This window comes from Sminthopsis crassicaudata, chromosome 3 (assembly GCF_048593235.1).
Source record: "Sminthopsis crassicaudata isolate SCR6 chromosome 3, ASM4859323v1, whole genome shotgun sequence".
In the NCBI taxonomy this organism is placed as follows: domain Eukaryota; kingdom Metazoa; phylum Chordata; class Mammalia; order Dasyuromorphia; family Dasyuridae; genus Sminthopsis; species Sminthopsis crassicaudata.
Window position 1 is genome coordinate 1,505,501 of NC_133619.1, and position 19,526 is coordinate 1,525,026.

A 19,526-nucleotide genomic window follows, 5' to 3' on the forward strand; every position below is an offset into this window, starting at 1 on the left:
TCCACTTTATCAAACACTGGGCAATTGAGTTGTTTCTGAATCCTTCTTGCTTATTCTGTTCCACTGATGCATCCCTCTATTCTTTTTGTTTTAATGACTGCTATTTTACAATATAATTTGAGGTCTATAAGTGCTATTTCCCCTTCACATTTCTTTCTTTCTATCATTTCCATTAATATTCTTTTGTTTTAATTTTAAACTCCAAAGAAATTATGTTATTTTATCTGGCTTGTGAGGTCATTTATGGAGATGGGTTAAAGTGAGAAGTAGCTGTTGGTGTGTTGTCCTTTTTGCCCCCTTGGCAGAGCTCCGCTGTGGGTGAGGGCCATCCTGGCAGCCCCGTAACTTGTTCTCCATTGTTTTAGGAGCATTTGGTAACTGCGGTTATATAAGTCTTGTGTGTGCTTTGAGACGCGGATCCCCTCATGCTCTGTAGTCATCTAGAGTGGAATTTTCCTTTCTGTTCTTGCTTCTTCCATTTTGTTGTAATCATGTAGAAATGCTGCTGGTTTCTGAGGATTTATTTTGTTTCCCGCAGCTTTGCTGACATTATTGTCTCCATTATTATCTTTGCTGATTCCTTGGGGTTTTCCCAGCAAAGTATTTCTAGTTTCTCCTGATTTCTCCTAATCCCCTCAATTTCTTTCTGTTGTTGCTAACATTTGTATACCGAGTCGTGACTCCAAGAGTTAGATGATCAATGAAAGGACATGTTGAGCCTGGGAAAGCAGAAGCTTTTCTTAGAGAATCTCCAGGGTTGTCCTGTGAGGGCTCCAGAGGACAGAACCAGGAGAGACTGGGGGGGAGGGGAGGGGGGAAACCCCAAAGTGAGGGGTGCTTGGAGTCACAAAGAGGCTGCCTGTTGGGAGGCTCTCCCCGCCCCCCCCAGAGCTGTTCCAGTATGGAAGGAGGGTCAGGGGAGGCTATGGAGGTCTCCAAGCCCCCCCTCCCCCCCACCCCGGCATCAGCTTTCTGCCTTCGCCTCGCCCAGCCTCATCTCCCTGCATGTGCCCTGCGTGCCCCCTCCCTCAGCAAGCCTTCCCCATCCCCTCGGCTCCCGGCAGCCCCCTCTGCCCTCTTTCCTGCCTCTTTCACTTGGTCTCCTTTCTCCATGGCCTGCAGCAGGGCCAGGCCTGTGGGGGGCGCTGTTGGGCTGGCCTTGATTGGAAAAGGGCCAGGAGTGGGCCGCCGGGGTCTGGCCTGGGGCTCGGGTGATTTGGGCGCTGAGTCTCAGCTGATCCCTAAATTTCTGGTCACTTCAGCCTCATATCAAGGGCTGCTGGTAGCAGTGTCTGAGGTCTTGGATGTGCATGAGCTTTATGAACTGGAAGCCCAGTGTGAGCAAAGGGAACCTAAAGGCCGGGAAAGCTCTCAGAAACCCAGGGGCTCAGGGCGGCCCTTCAGAGGTGTCAGTCATGGCCTTTCCTCGGGCTGTGGTCTCTGCTGAGCCTCTCAGAGGGCCATGGCCGCAGTGGGGGGGGGACCCCTGGTTCTCTGCTCCCCAACCCAGGGCTGCCGGCACTTCCGGGGGACCAGACATCGCAGAAAGCCCTTTGGGGACCCACCCCAGAGAAATGTGGGGCTGGCCTCTTGAACCTCCCTTTCCCCAGCTGGCCAAGGGAGGTCCAACGGCCTTGTCCACGGCAGCTGTTGGGGCCCGGTGATCTGCTCATTGGAGGCGGAGGAGCTGATCCTCCCGGTCTTCCTGGTGCTTCTGACTCACCTGTCCTCCCCACCCCCCACCCTGGGAAGCATGCCAAGCCTTCTTGGCACCCGAGGGACAGGTGACCTTTGCGTTCTGGCTCCATCCCCATTCCAATAATGAACAAAGGCTGGGAGGGCCCGGGGGTGCAGGGGGGGAGCGGGCCCAGAGCCACTTCCTCTGGGACCTTTCCCCGGAGACAGCGGGATTCCTCCGGCCTTATAAGGGCAGAAGCCCCAGCAGCCTCTCCGGGAGTCCGAGGACTGGCCCCGCGCCAGCCGCCCGCGAGGGAGCTGGGCCGGCTTGGACAGGGCTCTCCTATCCTGTTTATGGATGAATGTGCAGCCACTTCCTCCTGGCTGTTTGTCACAAATGTAAACGCTCCTTCCATTCTCCTTGGTGAGACCCAGCTGCTCGCTCTGACCCGAGCAGCTGGGGGCAGAGGGGGGCCACTGTTCCCTCTGCCCCCCCCAGGCCCTTTTCACCTGCACAGCCTCCTCTCTGTCTCTCTCTATTTGTCTTTGTCTCTCTCTGCCTCTGTTTCTGTCTCTGTTTGTCTCTGTCTCTCTCTCTCTTTCTGTCTCTCCATCGCTCTCTATCTCTCTGTTTCTGTATCTATTTCTGTCTTTGTCTTTATCTCTGTTTCTGTCTCTGTCTCTATTTCTGTCTCTTTCTGTCTGTCTCTCCATCTCTTTCTATCACTCTGTCTCTCCATCTTTCTGTCTCTCTGTCTCTCCATCTTTTTTTGTCTCTCTGTCTCTCCATCTTTCTGTCTCTATCTCTGCCTCCCTTCCTTCTTTCTCTCCTTTTTCCCTTTGCCATCTGCAGTTGCTTTCTAGAGGCTATTTATTTTAGCATTCTTTTTTCTTTCTGTGTGTCCATCTCTGTCTCTCTCCTTCTCTCCCTCCCTCCTTCCCTTCTTTCTTTCCTTCTTCCCACAGGCATTTATTTTTTTAAGTTTATTTATTTATTTTTAGCATTTTTTTTTTAAATTTTGAGTTCTAGAGTCTTTTCCTCCCACTCCTTCCCCACCCACTGAGAAGGCAAATAATATCATATACATTATACATGTGAAGTCATGCAAACCATATTTCCATATTGGAAAAAAAATGCCAGAAATTTAAGGGAGAAACTGTACTTTGCTTTACACTCAGAGTCCATCAGATCTCTCTGAAAGTGGAAAGGATTTTTTCATCGTGGGCCCTTTGGAATTATCTCGGGTCACTGTCTTGAGCGGAGTAGCTGAGGCGTTCACCATTGCTGGTCCTGTGCACACTGATCTCCCAGTTTGTTTTGCATCAGTTCATATAAATCTTCCCAGTTTTCCCCTATCGCAACAGCATTCCATCACAATCACATGCCATGACATGGTCAGCCATTCCCTAACTGATTTCCAGGTGCCTCGCCACCACAAAAGAGCTCTCAATAGTTTTGTAGCTGGGGGTCCTTTCTCTTTAAGGTGATCTCTTTGGAACGCTGATCGAGGAGCGTGTTGCTGGGTCAGAGACTATGTATGGTTTTAAAGCCCTGTGGCCCTCGTTCTAAGTGTTCTCGCAGATGGTTGGAGCACACATGACTCCACCAATATTTGAGTCCCGTTTCTCCCTCATCCCTTCCGGCATCTGTCACTTCTGATGGATGGCACCTCAGGGTTGCTTTAATTTGCATTTATCTTATCGTTAGTGCGGGAGAGTCTTATTTCATATGACTAGAGGTAGCGTTGATTTCTTCTCCTGAAAACTTCCTGTTCATGTGCTCTGACCATTTATCAGTTGGGGAATGGTTCTTTTTTTTTATTTTATGAATTTGATTCAGTTCTCTCCTCAATAAATATTTGAAAATGACACCATTAGTAGAGAAACTTGCTGGAAACATTTCTGATGTTACTTCATTTTCTGTGATACTTTTTAGGATAATGTCATTTCCCTGATGATCTCTTTTAATTAGATCTTTTTTGCTTTTGCCTTGTCTGAGATCATGATTGCTATCAATCCTTTTTTACTGCAGCTGAAGTATATTAGATTCTACTCTCGCCCTTTCTTCTTTTCTATTTTTTTAAGTTATATATGTACATTCATTTTTTACTTATTTCCACATGAGTCTTGTTGGGAGAGAAAACCAGAACAAAAGGGGAAACCACAAGGAAGAAAAAAAGGGAAACCAGTATCCTCTGATCCACATTCAGTCCCCACAATTCTCTCTGAATGTGGATGGCATTTTCTATCTAAAGTTTATTGGGACTGCCTTGGAGCACTGAACTGTTGAGAAGAGCCAAGTCTATCGCCCGATCTTGCTGTTACTGTGTCCAGCGTTCGCCGGGTTTGGCTCACTTCAGGCGTCCTCGTAAGTCCGGGCTTTTCGGAAATCCTCCTGGTGATCGATTCTTATAGAACAAAGATAGCCCATTACCTTCATATACCAGAAGTACTCAGCCCCTCCTCCACTGATGGGCAGCCCCCCCACCCCGGCCTGTTTCTAATTCTTTGCCACACAAGTGGAGCCGCGACCAACATTTGTGCCCACGTGCCAGCTCTTTTAACTCTGGATGCGTCATTTTGCTTCAGGAGGGTCTTTTTTGCACAGCATGTGGTTGGACTCTGACTTCTAATCCATTCTGCTGTTTATGGATGAGTTCATCCCCTTCATATTCACAGTATTGGTGTCTAATGATGTATTTCCTTCCCTCTCTTTTCATCCTGTCTCCTCTGCCTCCCTTAATCCCATCTCCCCTCTATTATGCCACCCACCCTGCATCTCTTATCCCCTTCATCTTCCATTTCCCTATTAGGTGAGGTACATTTCTATCCACCCCCCTCATCTTTCTCTCCTCTCTCTCTCTCTCTCTTTCTCTCCTCTCTCTCTCTCTCTCTCTCTCTCTCTCTCTCTCTCTCTCTCTCTCTCTCTCTCTCTCTCTCTCTCTCTCTCTCTCTCTCTTCTTTGAACCAATTCTGATGAGACTGAGGTGCAGACATTGGCTAACACTATCTTCCCACCTTTTCTTCCTTGAGTATCTCTTTTATGTGAGATGATTTACTCCATTCTACTTCTCCCAGTGCATTTCTCTTTCTCATGCCTTAATTTTATTTTTTAAGCTATTATCTTAATATATTCAACTCCCATCCCTGTCCTCTGTCTATGTTTACTCCTCCTAACTGCTTTAATAATGAGACAGTTCAGGAGTTATAAGTACCATCTTCCCACATAGGAAAGCAAACAGTTTAAATTTATTGACTCCCTTATGATTACTCTTTCCTGTTACCCTTTTATGCTTCTCTTTGAGCCTTGTGTGGGAATGCTAAAATTTCTGTTCAGTTCTGGTCTTCTCATTGGGATTACTTGAAAGTCCTTTATTTCATCTTATCTTTTTGGATATCCATCTATTATAGCCAAGTCACACCTGTGTTCTCTATTTTTACTCTTTCTAACTGCCTTAACAGAGATAAAGTTTATAGGAGTTATTGTGAAGGAATGTAGAAAGTTTCACTTTATTGAATCCCTTATGATTTCCTCTTTCTTTTTTACCTTTTTATACTTCTCCTGAGTTTTGAATTTGAAAATCAAAATTTCTATTCAGCTCTTTTTATCAGGAATGCTCGATAATCCGCCATTTCATTGAATATCTATTATTTTATCCTGAAGGGTTATACTCAGTTTTGTTAGATAGGTTATACTTGGTTGTAATCCTAGTTCTCCCTCCAGACTATTTCATTTCAAGTCCTCTGATCCTTCAATGTAGAAGCTGCTAAATCTTATGTAATTTTGATTATGACTCCATGATATTTGAATTGTTTCTTTCTGGCTGCTTACAGTATTTTCTTTTTGATTTGGGAGCTCTGGAATTTGGCTAGAACACTTCTGGGACTTTTCATTCTGGAATATTTTTCAGGTGATTGGGGAATTCTTTAAATTTCTATTTTAATGTATGGTTCTAGAATATCTGTGCAGTTTTCCTTTATAATTTCCTGAAAGATGATGTCTAGGCTTTTTTTTTTTTTTTTTTTTTTTGATTATGGTTTTCAGGTAGTCCAATAATTTTTGTTTTTCTTAAGATTTTTTTAAATAGTTTTTTTTATTTTCAAAAGTACTTGCAAAGATAGTTTTTTTGAAATGTAAGATGAATTAATTTTAATTACATTAAATATTGTTGTACAATGTAATATGAATATTTTTGATTACATTAAATTTAAAAGTTTTTATATAGACAAGACAAATGTAGCCAAGATCAAAAGGAAAGCAGAAAACTGGGGGGGAATTTTTTTTTTATAAACAATTCCTTAGATAAAAGTCTCATATCTTAAATTTATAAAGAACTTTGTCAAACTTACAAGAATGCAAGTCAAGGCAGCTGGGTGGCGCAGTGGATAGAGCACCAGCCCTGAATCAGGAGGCCCTGAGTTCAAATTTGGTCTCAGACACTTAACACTTCCTAGCTGTGTGACCCTGGGCAAATCACTTAACCCCAGCCTCAGGAAAAAAAAAAAAAAAAAAAAAAAAAAAAAAAAGAATGCAAGTCATTCCTAGGGATGTGGACATTTCTAGAAAGTATACTGCCAAGGTAAATTAACTTACCCATAGCACTCAAAACTACCATTTACTGTAACTGATGGTTCCACATAAGGGTGGTGTAGTGCTGGTTGAGGGAGGACCTGTGGTTTGGTTTTTTTTTTTTTTGGTTCAACTTACCCTCCCTAATGGCAATGAACAGTAGTTCATAGAGTGTTCAGAGAAGGACTCTATTCTGTTGACATTAATTCTTCTAATAGTCTTTTTGCTTTTGGGCCACCATTTTTGTATAATGCAAATATTTATCTTTTTTTTTTCCCTGAGTCAAATTTATTAATTAATTTATTTATTATTAATTTTTATAATTATAAATTTTTTGACAGTATATATATGCATGAGTAATTTTTTTATAACATTTTCCCTTGTATTCATTTTTCCAAATTTTCCCCTCCCTCCCTCCACTCCCTCCCCCCGATGACAGGCAATCCCATACATTTTACATGTGTTACAGTATAACCTAGATACAATATATGTGTGTAAGTCCAATTTTCTTGTTGCACGTTAAGTATTAGATTCCGAAGGTATAAGTAACCTGGGTAGATAGACAGTAGTGCTAACAGTTTACATTCATTTCCCAGTGTTCCTTGTCTGGGTCTAGTTGTTTCTGTCCATCATTGATCAACTGGAAGTGAGTTGGATCTTCTCTATGTTGAAGATATCCACTTCCATCAGAATACATCCTCATACAGTATTGAAGTGTACAGCAATCTTCTGGTTCTGCTCGTTTCACTCAGCATCAGTTGATGTAAGTCTCTCCAGGCCTCTCTGTATTCCTCCTGCTGGTCATTTCTTACAGAACAATAATATTCCATAACATTCATATACCATCATTTACCCAACCATTCTCCAACTGATGGACATCCATTCATCTTCCAGCTTCTAGCCACTATGAAAAGAGCTGCCACAAACATTTTGGCACATACAGGTCCCTTTCCGCTCTTTAGTATTTCTTTGGGATATAATCCCAGTAGTAGCGCTGCTGGATCAAAGGGGATGCACAGTTTGATAACTTTTTGGGCATAATTCCAGATTGCTCTCCAGAATGGTTGGATTCTTTCACAACTCCACCAACAATGTATCAGTGTCCCAGTTTTCCCACATCCCCTCCAACATTCATCATTATTTGTTCCTGTCATCTTAGCCAATCTGACAGGTGTGTAGTGGTATCTCAGAGTGGTCTTAATTTGCATTTTCTCTGATCAGTAGTGATTTGGAACACTCTTTCATATGAGTGGATATAGTTTCTATTTCATCATCTGAGAATTGTCTGTTCATATCCGCAAAGATAGTTTTCAATATGCACCCTTGCAAAACCTTGTATTCCAAAATTTTTTCCCTTCCTTCCCCTCCTCTCCTCTAGACAGCAAGTAAACATGTGCTATTCTTCTATACATATTTCCACATTTTAGATGCTTTTTTCCTAGTTGGATATTTTAAATTTTCTTCTATTTTTAAAATTCTTTTGATTTTGTTTTATTGTTTCTTGATGTCTCATGGAGTCTCACACAATTTAAATTTTTAATATATTTTCTTCAATGAACTTCTGTATCTTTTTTTTACATTTGAACAATTATATTTTTTTTAAAAGTTCTTTCCTTCAGTGATTTTTTTGCACCTCTTATCATTAGACGTTTTCTAGTTTTTTTGTTTTTTTTTAAGATATTTTCTTTAGTATTTTTATGACAATTTTACTAAGCTATTGGCTCTTTTTTCCCCATGACTTCTTACATCTCTCATTCCTTTTCCCAATTTTCTCCTTGCATCACTCTCATTTCTTTCCCCATTTCCCCCCACACCTCTCTTATTTAATTTTGTAAATCCTTTTTGAGCTCTTCCTGCGATTTTGGGGGGACCTGGGCCCAGTTCACACTTTTCCTTGAGGCTTTGCATTTAGCTATTTTGACATCATTATCTTCTTTTGAGTTTGGGTTTTGATCTCTGTTGCCATAGTGATTTTCTATGGTCAGATGTTTGTTCATTTGTCAAGCCTATTTGATCTTTTTTTTTTTTTTTTTTTTTTTTTGCTGAGGCATTGGGGTTAAGTCACTTGCCCAGAGTCACACAGGTAGGAAGTGTTTACTGTCTGAGGGCAGATTTGAACTCAGGTCCTCCTGACTCTGGGGCTGGTGCTCTCTCCACTGCGCCACCTAGCTGCCCCTGTATTTGATGATTTTGAGCTTCATGTTAAGTTGGACTGCTCCGGGGGTCATGGGAGCAGTTTTAGGTCTTTTGCTGCTGTTTTCTGAGCTGGTTCTGTAAGTTTTCAGTGCTTGAGGGCACTGTGGCAGAGGGGCGGTCTCTGTGTGGTCACTTTTTTTGCCTAGAAACTGCAACCAGAGCCCCTGCTCCCCTGTGACTGAGTCCTAGGCCTGCCTATGCCCTGGAACTGCAGCCCCAGACTGCCCACGGTCAGTAGGATTGCCCGTCAGTGCCAGATGGTGCCCCTTGAAGTCTCCTTCTGACCAGTCTCCTGACACCCTTACTCTCTCCTGAGCTCCTGCAGTAGTCACTGCTGCTGCCCACGGGCAGGGGCCAGTGCCTCTGGGAGCAGCTGCCTGGGGCAAGAGGTGGAGCTGGGGACATCCCCTGAGAGAGGGTGGCCCATGGGGGTCCCATTCTGACTTCCCCCTCCCCCGAGCAGGCCGGAGCCCAGGAGCGGCTCCTCGACAAACCTCTCTGGGCACAGGGCTGCCCCTGGATCAGCCCAAAGGCTCTTCCTGTTTGGCTTGAGAGCTTTCCAGGTGTCATGGAAAAGGGCAGGTCTGGGAGGCGGCCCCTGGCTCTGTGCCATGTTTGTTCTCCTCATCCTCACCTGGTGGGAGGGGGGAGAGGGGTAGTGGGCTGGCTCCTCAGCCAGGCCCAGGGCTCTTGCTGGGCGTGCCCGCCTCACGGCCTCCCAGCTCCAGCTCAAGAGGCCTTCACTCCAGGGCCCCAGGGGGGAGGGGGGAAACAAGGAGGCATGAGACAAGCAGGATTCGTGGCCTCCGAACCTCGCCCCATCCTTGCACAAGTCTCTTGGCTTTAGTGTTTCAGTTTCCCTATCTGTGAAGTGGTTGCATGAATTCCCTCCCTCCTTCGGGTTTGGTGATAAACCTGCTCATCCCCCTATAGGGAGAGTCCTAGGGCGCCAGTGGCTGAGGGGAAGGGAGCCCGGAGCACTTGCTGGAGGCCACTCAGAAGAGCCCTCTGCTCTGCAGACCCCCCAGGCTGTCAGCCTCCTCGCTCACCCTCCACCCCCACTGTCCCATGCCAGCATTCTGTGCAACAGTCCCGCGGGTCTTTAGTGAGGCCCGGTCCTCGGGCATCTGGGGAGGCTTCCTCCTTCCCCGGGAGCTGGAGAAGAGGAAAGAGAAGGCAAAACTTGGCCATGGGCGCCTCCTTGGGTTGTGGAGTTCCCTCCAGAAGACATCCCCACTGGCGAGTCCCTGGTGCCTCCAGGGCCACAAGCTTTAGGCCAAGAGACCTTGGCAGGATTGCGGGACCTCCTGGGGAGGGCAGAGGACCCCGCCTAATGGCTCTTGGGGGGCAGGACAGCCAGGAGCTCTCTGAGTCCCAGTGGCCCCTCGTCCTTCACGAGGTGGAGGAGCCAACAAGGGAGAATCCGGGGGGCCTGGATGCTGCGGGGCAATGATGGGATTCCATATGGGGGGAGGCCCACTTGTGAGCCTATGAGCACGGATCAAAGGGGCCTCCCCACATACGGAATAGATCCAATACTGGGTGGGGGCAGGAAATGCAGATCTTGAGCATGTGGAGCTTACTGCTCTTTCCAAAAAGTGCGTGACCCCTGCACCTTCCCGGCAGTCCTCTGGCTTGTGCTCCTCATCGCCCCTCCTCACCGAGCATCCAGAACAGAGTGACGCTCTCACTGGCTTTCTGCTTTGGCAGCCCCCCCCCATCCTCTCAACCAATCACAATAAAGAACAAAGCCTCTGGGACACATGCAAGGACAAGCAAAGCTGGCTGCTCACGTCCGGAAAGTTCGCCTCTTTCCACACAGGGGCTACCCCTCTGGGGGAGGGGCTTCCAGCTCCTTCCTTGGCTGTGTTTGCAGTCCTGGTTGAGCCTTGTTTGTCTTAACAGATCCTAGACTATACCAGACAAATAAGGAATAACTAAGGGAAGGAACTGGAATTCACAGGGCATAGGAGACATTTTCTGTAGAAGATGGGATTTTAGTTGTGCTTAAAGGAAGCCAGGGAGGTCAGCAGCTAGGCTCGAGGCCCGGGGACCTCGAGCCATGGAACGTCTTGTCTGGTGGTGGAATCATCAGCAATGCCCTTGGGTAGAAGCACGAGTCGGCAAGTCGGGTGTGTCGAGACTAGAGAGGGTGATGCAGGGCTTGGAGGCCACACGGGACTTTGTATTTGTTCCTGGAGGCAATGGGACGGTTCTGGAGTTTACTGAGTAGTGGAGGATGATCCCACAATTTGGGAAGATCACTTTGGTGTCTGAATAAAGGAGGAACTAGAGGGGGGAGAGACTAGGTAGGGAGGCCTTTCAGAAGGTCATTCAGTAATCCAGGTGGGAGGTGATGAGGACCTGCACCGGGATGGGGCCGTCAGAGCAGAGGAGGAAGAGTGGAGGGATGTTGCAGAGGTGAAATTGACTAGAGATGTTGCAGAGGTGAAATGGAGAGATATTGTTGAGGTGAAATCAACAAAAGATGCAGCCAAGGTGAAATGGAAAAGAGATGTTAAGAGGTGAAATTGACTAGAGATGCTGCAGAGAGAAAACTGACTAGAGATGTTGCATAGGTGAAATAGACAAAAGATGAAGATATCCCCTCTCCTTGGCTGTGGGTCCTCCATGGGGACCCTTCCTCTGGTGCCAGAACATTGAGTGGAGCCCACTGGTGACTGGCCCTGGTCATCCCTCCCAGAAAGCCCTGGTGCCTTTGTCCAGGGCAGCTTCTCCTTAGTCAGTCTGCAGCCCACTCTGACCTTCTCCTCCAAAGTCCCTGGGGCTTCCTAACTACCAAGGACCAGTCCCAGAGTGGCCCAGGATGGCCCACTGTCCCCGCCCTCCCGCAGCATGCATGAAAGCAAGCCCTCAGTACCAGGTCCAGGCTGGGGGGAAAAGTCAGAAAACAGCATTTCCAGTGTGGCCAATGACACACAGTGTCCCCAAGGTGCAGCCCCCCAAGACCCCTGCCTGGAGACTGTGAAGGTCAAGATTTTTCAGGCACTTAGTTGTTGATGCCCGAGTGTGACGACCCAGAGAAGCTGGACTTGGAGGGGACCGAGACCGCAGCCTGGAGGGCAGGGGACAGAAACCTCCTCCCGGGGCTCGGCCACCCGCTTTCTTGGGGAACTTAGAACAGAACGGACTGTGAGCCCCACGGGTGGATCTGAGTGTAAAAAAAAGATGCAGCGACATGCGCTTGGGCTGGACCTTTGTCAGAAGAGGATGAGGATGTTCTGGCAAAAGGAGCAGAAGCTAATGCCAGGCGACCAGCAGGACGGTCACGCCGAGTCTGGCCCTTAGGTCGGGCCATCCAGCGATGGAGGAGGAATGGCTCCAATAAACAGGTAGAAGGGGGAGGGGCTCCGCCGGCCATGAGCGCTGTAGCACAAAGGGAGCAGGAAGATGAGCGCAAAGGCATGGATCCCACATATTTATTGAACAAGCTGGAGAAATGGGACAGATGGGCAAGTGGAAGGGGACAAAATAGAGATTACATCTTCTCCAAGTCCACGCTGAGTTCGCCCAAAATAGAGTGCGCTCTTGGTCATAAAATAAGCCCTCGGTAAGTTGAGGAGGCAGAAGTTGTGTGGCTGAGCTCATGGCCCCACAGGGGATAAGATGGGAGATCAGTGACTGTGACCAAGTGAAACTGGGAGCTTCAGGAGAACCGGAGAGAGGCCGAGGAAAACATAACCATAACCAGGATGAAAGGAAACGATCCAGCACGACCTGGACGCCTCTTCTGGGCTCTCGGGGGCTGGGGCAGCAGGACCTTAGCCCTGGGAGCCCCATCCCGGCAGGCTGTGAACTTGGGGGCTACACGGCGCAGGGTCCCCCTCACCACAGGCCCCAGGCTCTCAGCAAAATGTCCTCTGAAGGGTTGCAGGGTTTGTTGTGGTGAGCCGGCCCGCTGGGGACAGCTCAGGCTTTCGGGATCACTGTGCAACTTGTGGCACCCCCAGGACGGCACGCTCACCCTCGGTGCTTAATTAATGCTTGTTGGCTCATGGAGGAGAGAAACCCAGCGCTCTGTACATGACCGAGGGGTAGCAGGCCTGGGCCCACCCCCACCGGATGTCCCCTGAGGCTATGCCAAGTGTGGAAGGGATTCTGCATCTGTTCTGTCACCCCCATTCACACACACATACTCACACACACTCACACACTCACTGTCACACTCACATACTACCAGCATACAGACACACACTCCCACAGACCTCTCTTTCTTGAGTAAGGACCCCATCATGGACACTGCCCTGACCCAGAAGGGACGTGGGGTCTCAAGGGGGGCAGTGTGAGCCACAGGCTCTGGGATAGGGGGTCTGGGTCTGTGCAGAGAGCAGGAATGGGCCAGGTGGCCCCGGAGCCTGGGGAAGGCGAGCATCTCCCCTCCCAATCCCTCTCCACAACTGTCAGGGGACAAGGCTCCTGGGGCTGACCTCTGGCCCCGTGTGCTCCTTACACTTGGGCCCACCAGCCTCTGCCCCTCAGCAGCTGAACATCCCCCTGGATGAGGAGACAGGAGCAGGAGAGGCTGGGCCCTGCCTGCCCTCAGGGAGCGTCTGGTCCAGGAGGAGGAGATCAGAGGGAGGGTCTTTGGGCTGTGGGCAATCTCGTCCTCCTCTCCACCTCCTGTCCAGTCCTCCGCCTCCTGTCCTCCACCTCCTGACCCCTCCTCCACCTCCTGTCCCCTCCTCCCTGCTCTGGGCCGGCTCTGGGCCGGGGCTGCCCCTGTGTCAGTGTGCCGCCAGCCTCGCCCCCCACTGCTCTGGGCCCCAGGCCCACGGGGAATAGGGGGGGCAGAGGTCTCACCCAGCTGGGGAGCTTTCAGGCTGAGCCCTTTCCCAGCCGCCATTGGCCTCCTTGGGCCAGCTGATGGGTGGAGGTCGGACCTCCAGGTGGCTCCCAACCCCCAGCCTCCAGGCTCACCCCTGCTGGGGGATGCTGCGCCTAGGGAGCACCGCATGGTGCCCCAGGTGCTTCCCCCAGCGTCGCTGTTCCAGGGCGGGTGGGTCCGGCCCGAGGAGGCTCTTGGAAGGCCGGTGTTGCAGCCGCAGCCCTTCCCAGCGCCCCCTGCCCAGGGAGGCCGGGGCAGCCCCAGGTGGCAGCTCCTCTTTGCCCTGGCCCAGAGCCTGCTTAGTTGGGCCTCCGCCTCTGGCCGTGGTGCTGACCTCAGGAGGCTGCCCTGGGCCCTGTCACTTATGGGAGGAGCGTCTGAGCAGAGTTACTCAGGCTCCTTCCAAGGGGGGCCGCTTTGGGGCTAGAGCAGGAGAAGGATGGGGTCACTGGGGGGGGAAGGGGGGAGCTGGGCTGGCTGAGCCCTCGCCATGCTGGGGGGGGGCATTTTGCCTGCCTCCCTGTAAAGCCATTCTAGACTCCCAAGAGTTAGTCTGGGTCCGAGATCCAGCAAATGGGGATAAAGACACCGGGATCCCTAAGAATATGCGGATAATAATATCTAGAACCTTCAAATTGGGATAACCCTGAGATCCATAAAATGGGGTAAAAATACTTCCACTGAGGCCATAATACTAAAGAAGTTTAAGAGGAAACTGCAGAAGAGTCAGTACAGCCAACAACAATTAAGCACCTATTGTATGCGGAGCACTGCTAAATCTGGGCGCAGGTACCAGGGGTGTCGGGCGATGAGGGCTTGTCGCGGGACCATCGAGCCTTGTTCTCGGGTAGCTTTCGCTCCTGGCTCGGGGCGTAGGATGTCTAAGCCCGGCATCACGGTCCCCCGGCAGCCAAAGGAAGCCGCCATCGGGTGCCCTGGTTTCCAGCCCGAGCTCAGTCAGCCACTAAATATTCACGACGAGCCCACTGTGTGCCGGCACTCAGCTCACTCCAACGTCAGCCTGCGGCCACTTGCCAAGCCTGGGGGGGCCCTCTCTGCCCGCCCCCCCCAGCTCTCGCCTCTGTCTCCCCCCAGATGTTCATCATTGACCGGGCGGACGGTGACGACTGCCGCCTCCACGAGTTCAGCATCACGGGCTCTACCTACGCGCCTGAAGGCCAAGTGTGAGTGGGGGGGGAGGGGGGGTCAGGGCCCCGGCCGGAGCCGCCCTCACTCCCCCGCCCCTCCTCTGTTTCCGGGCTCGGGCTCTGTTCTGGCCGGAAGCTCCCAGGGAGGGGGCCAGTTCCGGGGGGTCTCCCCGGCCGCCTTCAGAGCGGCCTCCTGGGGAGGCTCCGAGGGAGCACATCCAGGGCCTCAGGGGGAGGCCCTGCCTGGGGCCGGGCTCAGATGTGGAGCTCAAGGAATGCTCCGGGGAGCGGAGGGTCGGGCCGAGGGCAGCCCGGCCGGGTCAGGAGGGCGACGGAGGCACCCGGGAAGGGCTGGCCGGTGGGAAGGCGAGGGTCCGCAAGGCTGGTCCCCAAGGCCCCGCAGCTCCGTGGCCAACACTGCCCCCTGCTGGGAGCAATGCTCCCTCCAGTCCCTGGTCCCTTAGCCTGGGGGTCTGAGGGAGTGCTGGGGGAGGGGAAACGGGGGTCCGAGGCAGTGCCGGTGCTGGGGCCCTTGGCGGCGGCGGGGGTGCGGGGGGGCAGTTCGGAGGAGGACGGGAGGAATAAGAGAAGCCTCAGGTGGGCAGCGAGGGAAGCCGCAGGGGTCAGTGCGCGCAGGGGGCCGCTGAGACCCCCGGGAGGGCGCGGCGTGGGGGCAGAGGGGGCGCAGCACGCCCGGGGCTGGCGCCGGCCGGGAAGGGGCTGCTCAGGCTGGGTGCGCCCGCAGGCTGAAGGACGGGGAGCCGGTGCGCAGCAGCCAGTACGACGGGCTCGTGGAGCTGGCCACCATCTGCGCCCTCTGCAACGACTCCTCCCTGGACTACAGCGAGGTGAGGGGGCGGCCGCCCCGGGCCCCGGAGTCCCGGCTCCGGCTCTTGGGGCCCCAGCGGGGCAGGGAGGGCCTTAGGGACGGGGAGAGAGCTGCGCCGGGGCGGGGGGCGTCTCGGCCCCCCCCCACCCTGTCCGTGTGCCCGCGCCCAGGCCAAGAAGGTGTACGAGAAGGTGGGAGAAGCCACGGAGACGGCGCTCACCTGCCTGGTGGAGAAGATGAACGTCTTCGACACGGACGTGAGCCGCCTGTCCGAGGTGGAGCGCGCCGGAGCCTGCAACGCCGTGAGTGGGGGGGGGGGGCTCGGCGTTTCTGGCCCTCTGGGAAAGCTCCCCCGCCCCCCCACGGCCCCTCGGCGCTGTCCCCCTCCCCCAGGGTCACTGCCCACCTCCCGGCATCGGCCGGGGTCTTCCTCCCATCGCCCCCACCTGTGCCCCTGACCCCGCCCCTGACCCCCCCAGGTCATCAAACAGCTGATGAGGAAGGAGTGCACCCTGGAGTTCTCCCGGGACCGCAAGTCCATGTCCGTGTACTGCACGCCCACCGGCCCGGCCCAGCCCACCTCCGGCAGCAAGCTCTTTGTGAAGGTGCCGTTCCGGGTGGAGGGGGGGGCGGCGTTCCCCACTTCCTGGCTGTGACTCTGGGCAAACCTCAGTTTTCTCCCCTGTAAAATGGGGCAGTGCTGCTTCCCCGCCCTCCCGGGAGCTCAGGGCCCTCCAGAGCCGAGCTCGAGGCTGTGTAGCAGGGAGGCCGGACAGGAGGCCAGGAGGGACCTGGGGATGTCACAGCCGCGGGGCAGTGGGAGGGGATGAGCCGATCCGGCTGCGGAAGAGCGAGTGCTCCTGGGGATGGACTGAGCGTCCCCAGGATAGTGAGCTCTCCGGCCAGGGAGGGCTCCAGCAGAACCTTGGGGGGGGGGCACTGCCAGCAAGGAAAGGGCCGCCCGGGCCCCGCCCCCACAGAGCCCTCTGCGGTCCTCAGGGAGCCCCCGAAAGCGTGATCGAGCGCTGCAGCTACATGCGCGTCGGCACCCGGACCGTGCCCCTGGGCCCCGCGGCCAGGGAGAGGATCCTGGCGCGCATCCGGGACTGGGGCACGGGCATCGACACCCTGCGCTGCCTGGCACTGGCCACCCGAGACAACCCCCACAAGATGGAGGACATGCGGCTGGACGACGCCGGCAGCTTCGTGGAGTACGAGGTGAGGGTGGGGGCCTGCATCCAGGTCTCCCTTTCCCCCGGGAACCCCCTGCCCCCTCTCGAGAACCCCCTGCCCCCTCTCGAGAACCCCCTGCCCCCTCTCGAGAACCCCCTGCCCCCTCTCGCCTCCGCTGCTCATCCCTCTCTCAGCCTCACTCCTAAGTCTCACTCAGGAAACCCTGGGCACAGCCTGGCAGCCTCTGGCGTCCCCTCCCCCAGGGGCCTTGGGAGCCACCTGTATTTCCAGGACGGCATTGAGTACGTGAAGCCCCCCTGGGGGAGCAACTCCTGGGCCTGTCTCAGCTTGTGGCTCCTACCCCTCGTCCCAAACGTTCCTGCCCCAGGGGCCTCCTGGGCCCAAGTCCCGGCCTCCTGCTCTGACAACTAGCCAGGCCCCGGGTCTGGAGCCCAGCACCTCGTCTGGCTGAGAACGCCCGGGGAGCCACGGCCAGAGCATCAGGGCAGGGGTGCTGCAGGGGCCCGGGGTGGGCATGGGGAGAGCAGAGGGGAGGGCAGGAGCCCAGGTGGGCACGGGGAGCCGGGCCTGACCCCCCCCCACCTAGCGGCAGGTAGTACCCTGGGCAGAGTGGGGGGGCGCCCCCTCGTGCCCTGGCCCGCCCAAACAGGGGTGCTCTCTCGTCCACAGACGGAGCTGACTTTTGTGGGCTGCGTGGGATGCTGGACCCTCCTCGCAGGGAGGTCGCCTCAGCGGTGGAGATGTGCCGTAGGGCCGGCATCCCGCGTGATCATGATCACGGGCGACAACAAGGGCACGGCCGTGGCCATCTGCAGGCGCGTGGGCATCTTCTCCGAGGCCGAGGACGTGGCCGGCCGGGCCTACACGGGCCGCGAGTTCGACGACATGGCCCCTGAGCAGCAGCGCGCCGCCTGCCTCAACGCCCGCTGCTTCGCCCGCGTGGAGCCCGCCCACAAGTCCAAGATCGTGGAGTACCTGCAGTCCTTCCGCGAGATCACGGCCATGGTGAGGGCGGGGCGCCGGGGCTGGGAGGGAGCCTACCCCACCGGCCTTCAGGGGCCCGTCCTGGAGAGCCCTCGTCCTGGTGGGGACCCCCGCCTGAGGCCCAGGCTCCCCCACGACCCCTTAAGCCAATTTGGCCTCCGCCTCACCCCACCTCCCCCTGCAGACTGGGGACGGCGTGAACGACGCCCCCGCCCTCAAGAAGGCCGAGATCGGCATCGCCATGGGCTCGGGCACCGCGGTGGCCAAGTCTGCGGCCGAGATGGTGCTGTCGGACGACAACTTCTCCACCATCGTGGCCGCCGTGGAGGAGGGGCGCGCCATCTACAACAACATGAAGCAGTTCATCCGCTACCTCATCTCCTCCAACGTTGGGGAGGTCGTGTGGTGAGAGCCGGGGCCGCGGGGGGCTCCGGGAGCTCCAAGGGGAGGGGGCCGTGCCAGGGAGGAGCCGGAGCGCCAGTGAGGTCATCCCCCAAAGGGTGCCCACGGATTTCCTCCACGTCCCAAGCCCCACTCAGAGTTTTGTTCCCCCAAGGAAGAAGGGGCCCGACCTCCACAATAAGAGGTTAGAGTTTGCACCAGTCACCAGAAGGGAGGCAGCGGCAGCCGAGTCTATCGGACCCGGCCCACTTCTGCTGGGGGGCACGGCCATGGGAGTCACACTCCCGTTAGCGCCTGGCGGGGGGTGGGCGCTACCTCTCTGGCACAGAGGTGGCCTTTCTCACCCCCACCCTGGGCTTTGTGGGGCGGCTCTCGTCGCTTTTGTGTTGTTGCAACTTCCCTCTGTGTCCTCCGCATACCCAAGTAGGCCTCTGTGCAACAGGTGGGGAACAGATGGGGAAGGGAGAGAAGAGAAGGAAAGAGAGACTGAGAAAGAGAGACAGAGACAGAGAGAGGGGGGAGAGAGAGACAGAGAGAGGAGAGAGAGGGAGGAGAGACAGAGGAAGAGAGAGAGAGACAAAGACAGAGACAAAGAGAAACAGAGAGACAGAGAGAGGAGAGAGAGAGACAGAGAGAGAGACAGAGAGAGGAGAGAGAGACAGAGGGAGGAGAGAGAGAGAGGAGAGAGAGAGAGAGAGAGAGAGAGAGAGAGAGAGAGAGAGAAGAGAGAGAGAGAGAGAGAGAGAGAGAGGGAGAGAGGGAGGAGAGAGAGGGAGGAGAGAGAGAGAGAGAGAGAGAGAGAGAGAGAGAGAGAGAGAGAGAGAGAGAGAGAGAGGAGAGAGGGAGGAGAGAGAGGGAGGAGAGACAGACAGAGGAGAGACAGAGACAAAGAGACACAGAGAGACAGAGAGAGGAGAGAGAGAGACAGAGAGAGAGAGAGAGGAGAGAGAGACAGAGGGAGGAGAGAGAGGAGAGACAGAGAGAGAGAGAGAGAGAGACAGAGAGAGGGAGGAGAGAGAGAGAGAGACAGAGAGAGGGAGGAGAGACAGAGAAAGGAGAGAGAGAGAGAGAAGAGAGACAGAGAGAGAAGAGACAGAGAGAGACAGAGAGAGGGAGGAGAGACAGAGAGAGACAGAGAGAGGGAGGAGAGACAGAGAAAGGAGAGAGAGAGATACAGAGAGACAGAGACTCAGAGAGGGAGAGACCGAGACAGAGAGACAGAAAAAGAGGAGAGAAGGGGGAAAGACAGAGATATAGAGACAGAGAGACAGACAGAGCGTCTGGGGACAAAAGCAACTGAATATTTATGTTCTTCATCCTCCTCTTCCATTGGGAATTTTGGTCTTTCTTTGCTTGGTCTTGCCCTCATTTGGAAGTCAAGGTCATATTTACATCATAAAAAGCCATTGGATGGAGAGATAGTTTCCACAATGTTGATGTTACTTGTCTTCCAGTGTCTAAAAGGATTCTCTTGTAAATCCGTCTGATCCCAGATATTTTTCTCCTGGGAGTCCATTTATGGCCAAAGACTTTTTTTTTTTTTTCTGATGCTGGGTTTTTTAAGACTTTATTTCTTATCTTGATCATCTATATTTTTCTAAGCACCCATCTATTTCCTCTAAGTTATCAGCTAGCATATAATTAGACAATAGTTCCAAGAATTTCTTGCCATTTTTTCTT

General features: G+C 53.3%; 1 protein-coding gene across 1 annotated transcript in view; it reads left to right on the forward strand.

Annotated features, from left to right (window-relative positions):
- Nucleotides 1–19,526, forward strand: part of ATP2A3 (ATPase sarcoplasmic/endoplasmic reticulum Ca2+ transporting 3) — a 50,988-nt gene that overhangs the window by 21,126 nt on the left and 10,336 nt on the right. Inside the window, 9 exon segments of the mRNA XM_074297775.1 lie at nt 14,385–14,473; nt 15,183–15,285; nt 15,437–15,568; nt 15,746–15,871; nt 16,266–16,484; nt 17,130–17,151; nt 17,154–17,221; nt 17,223–17,465; nt 17,629–17,849. Of these exon segments, the coding sequence (XP_074153876.1) occupies nt 14,385–14,473; nt 15,183–15,285; nt 15,437–15,568; nt 15,746–15,871; nt 16,266–16,484; nt 17,130–17,151; nt 17,154–17,221; nt 17,223–17,465; nt 17,629–17,849 (1,223 nt within the window).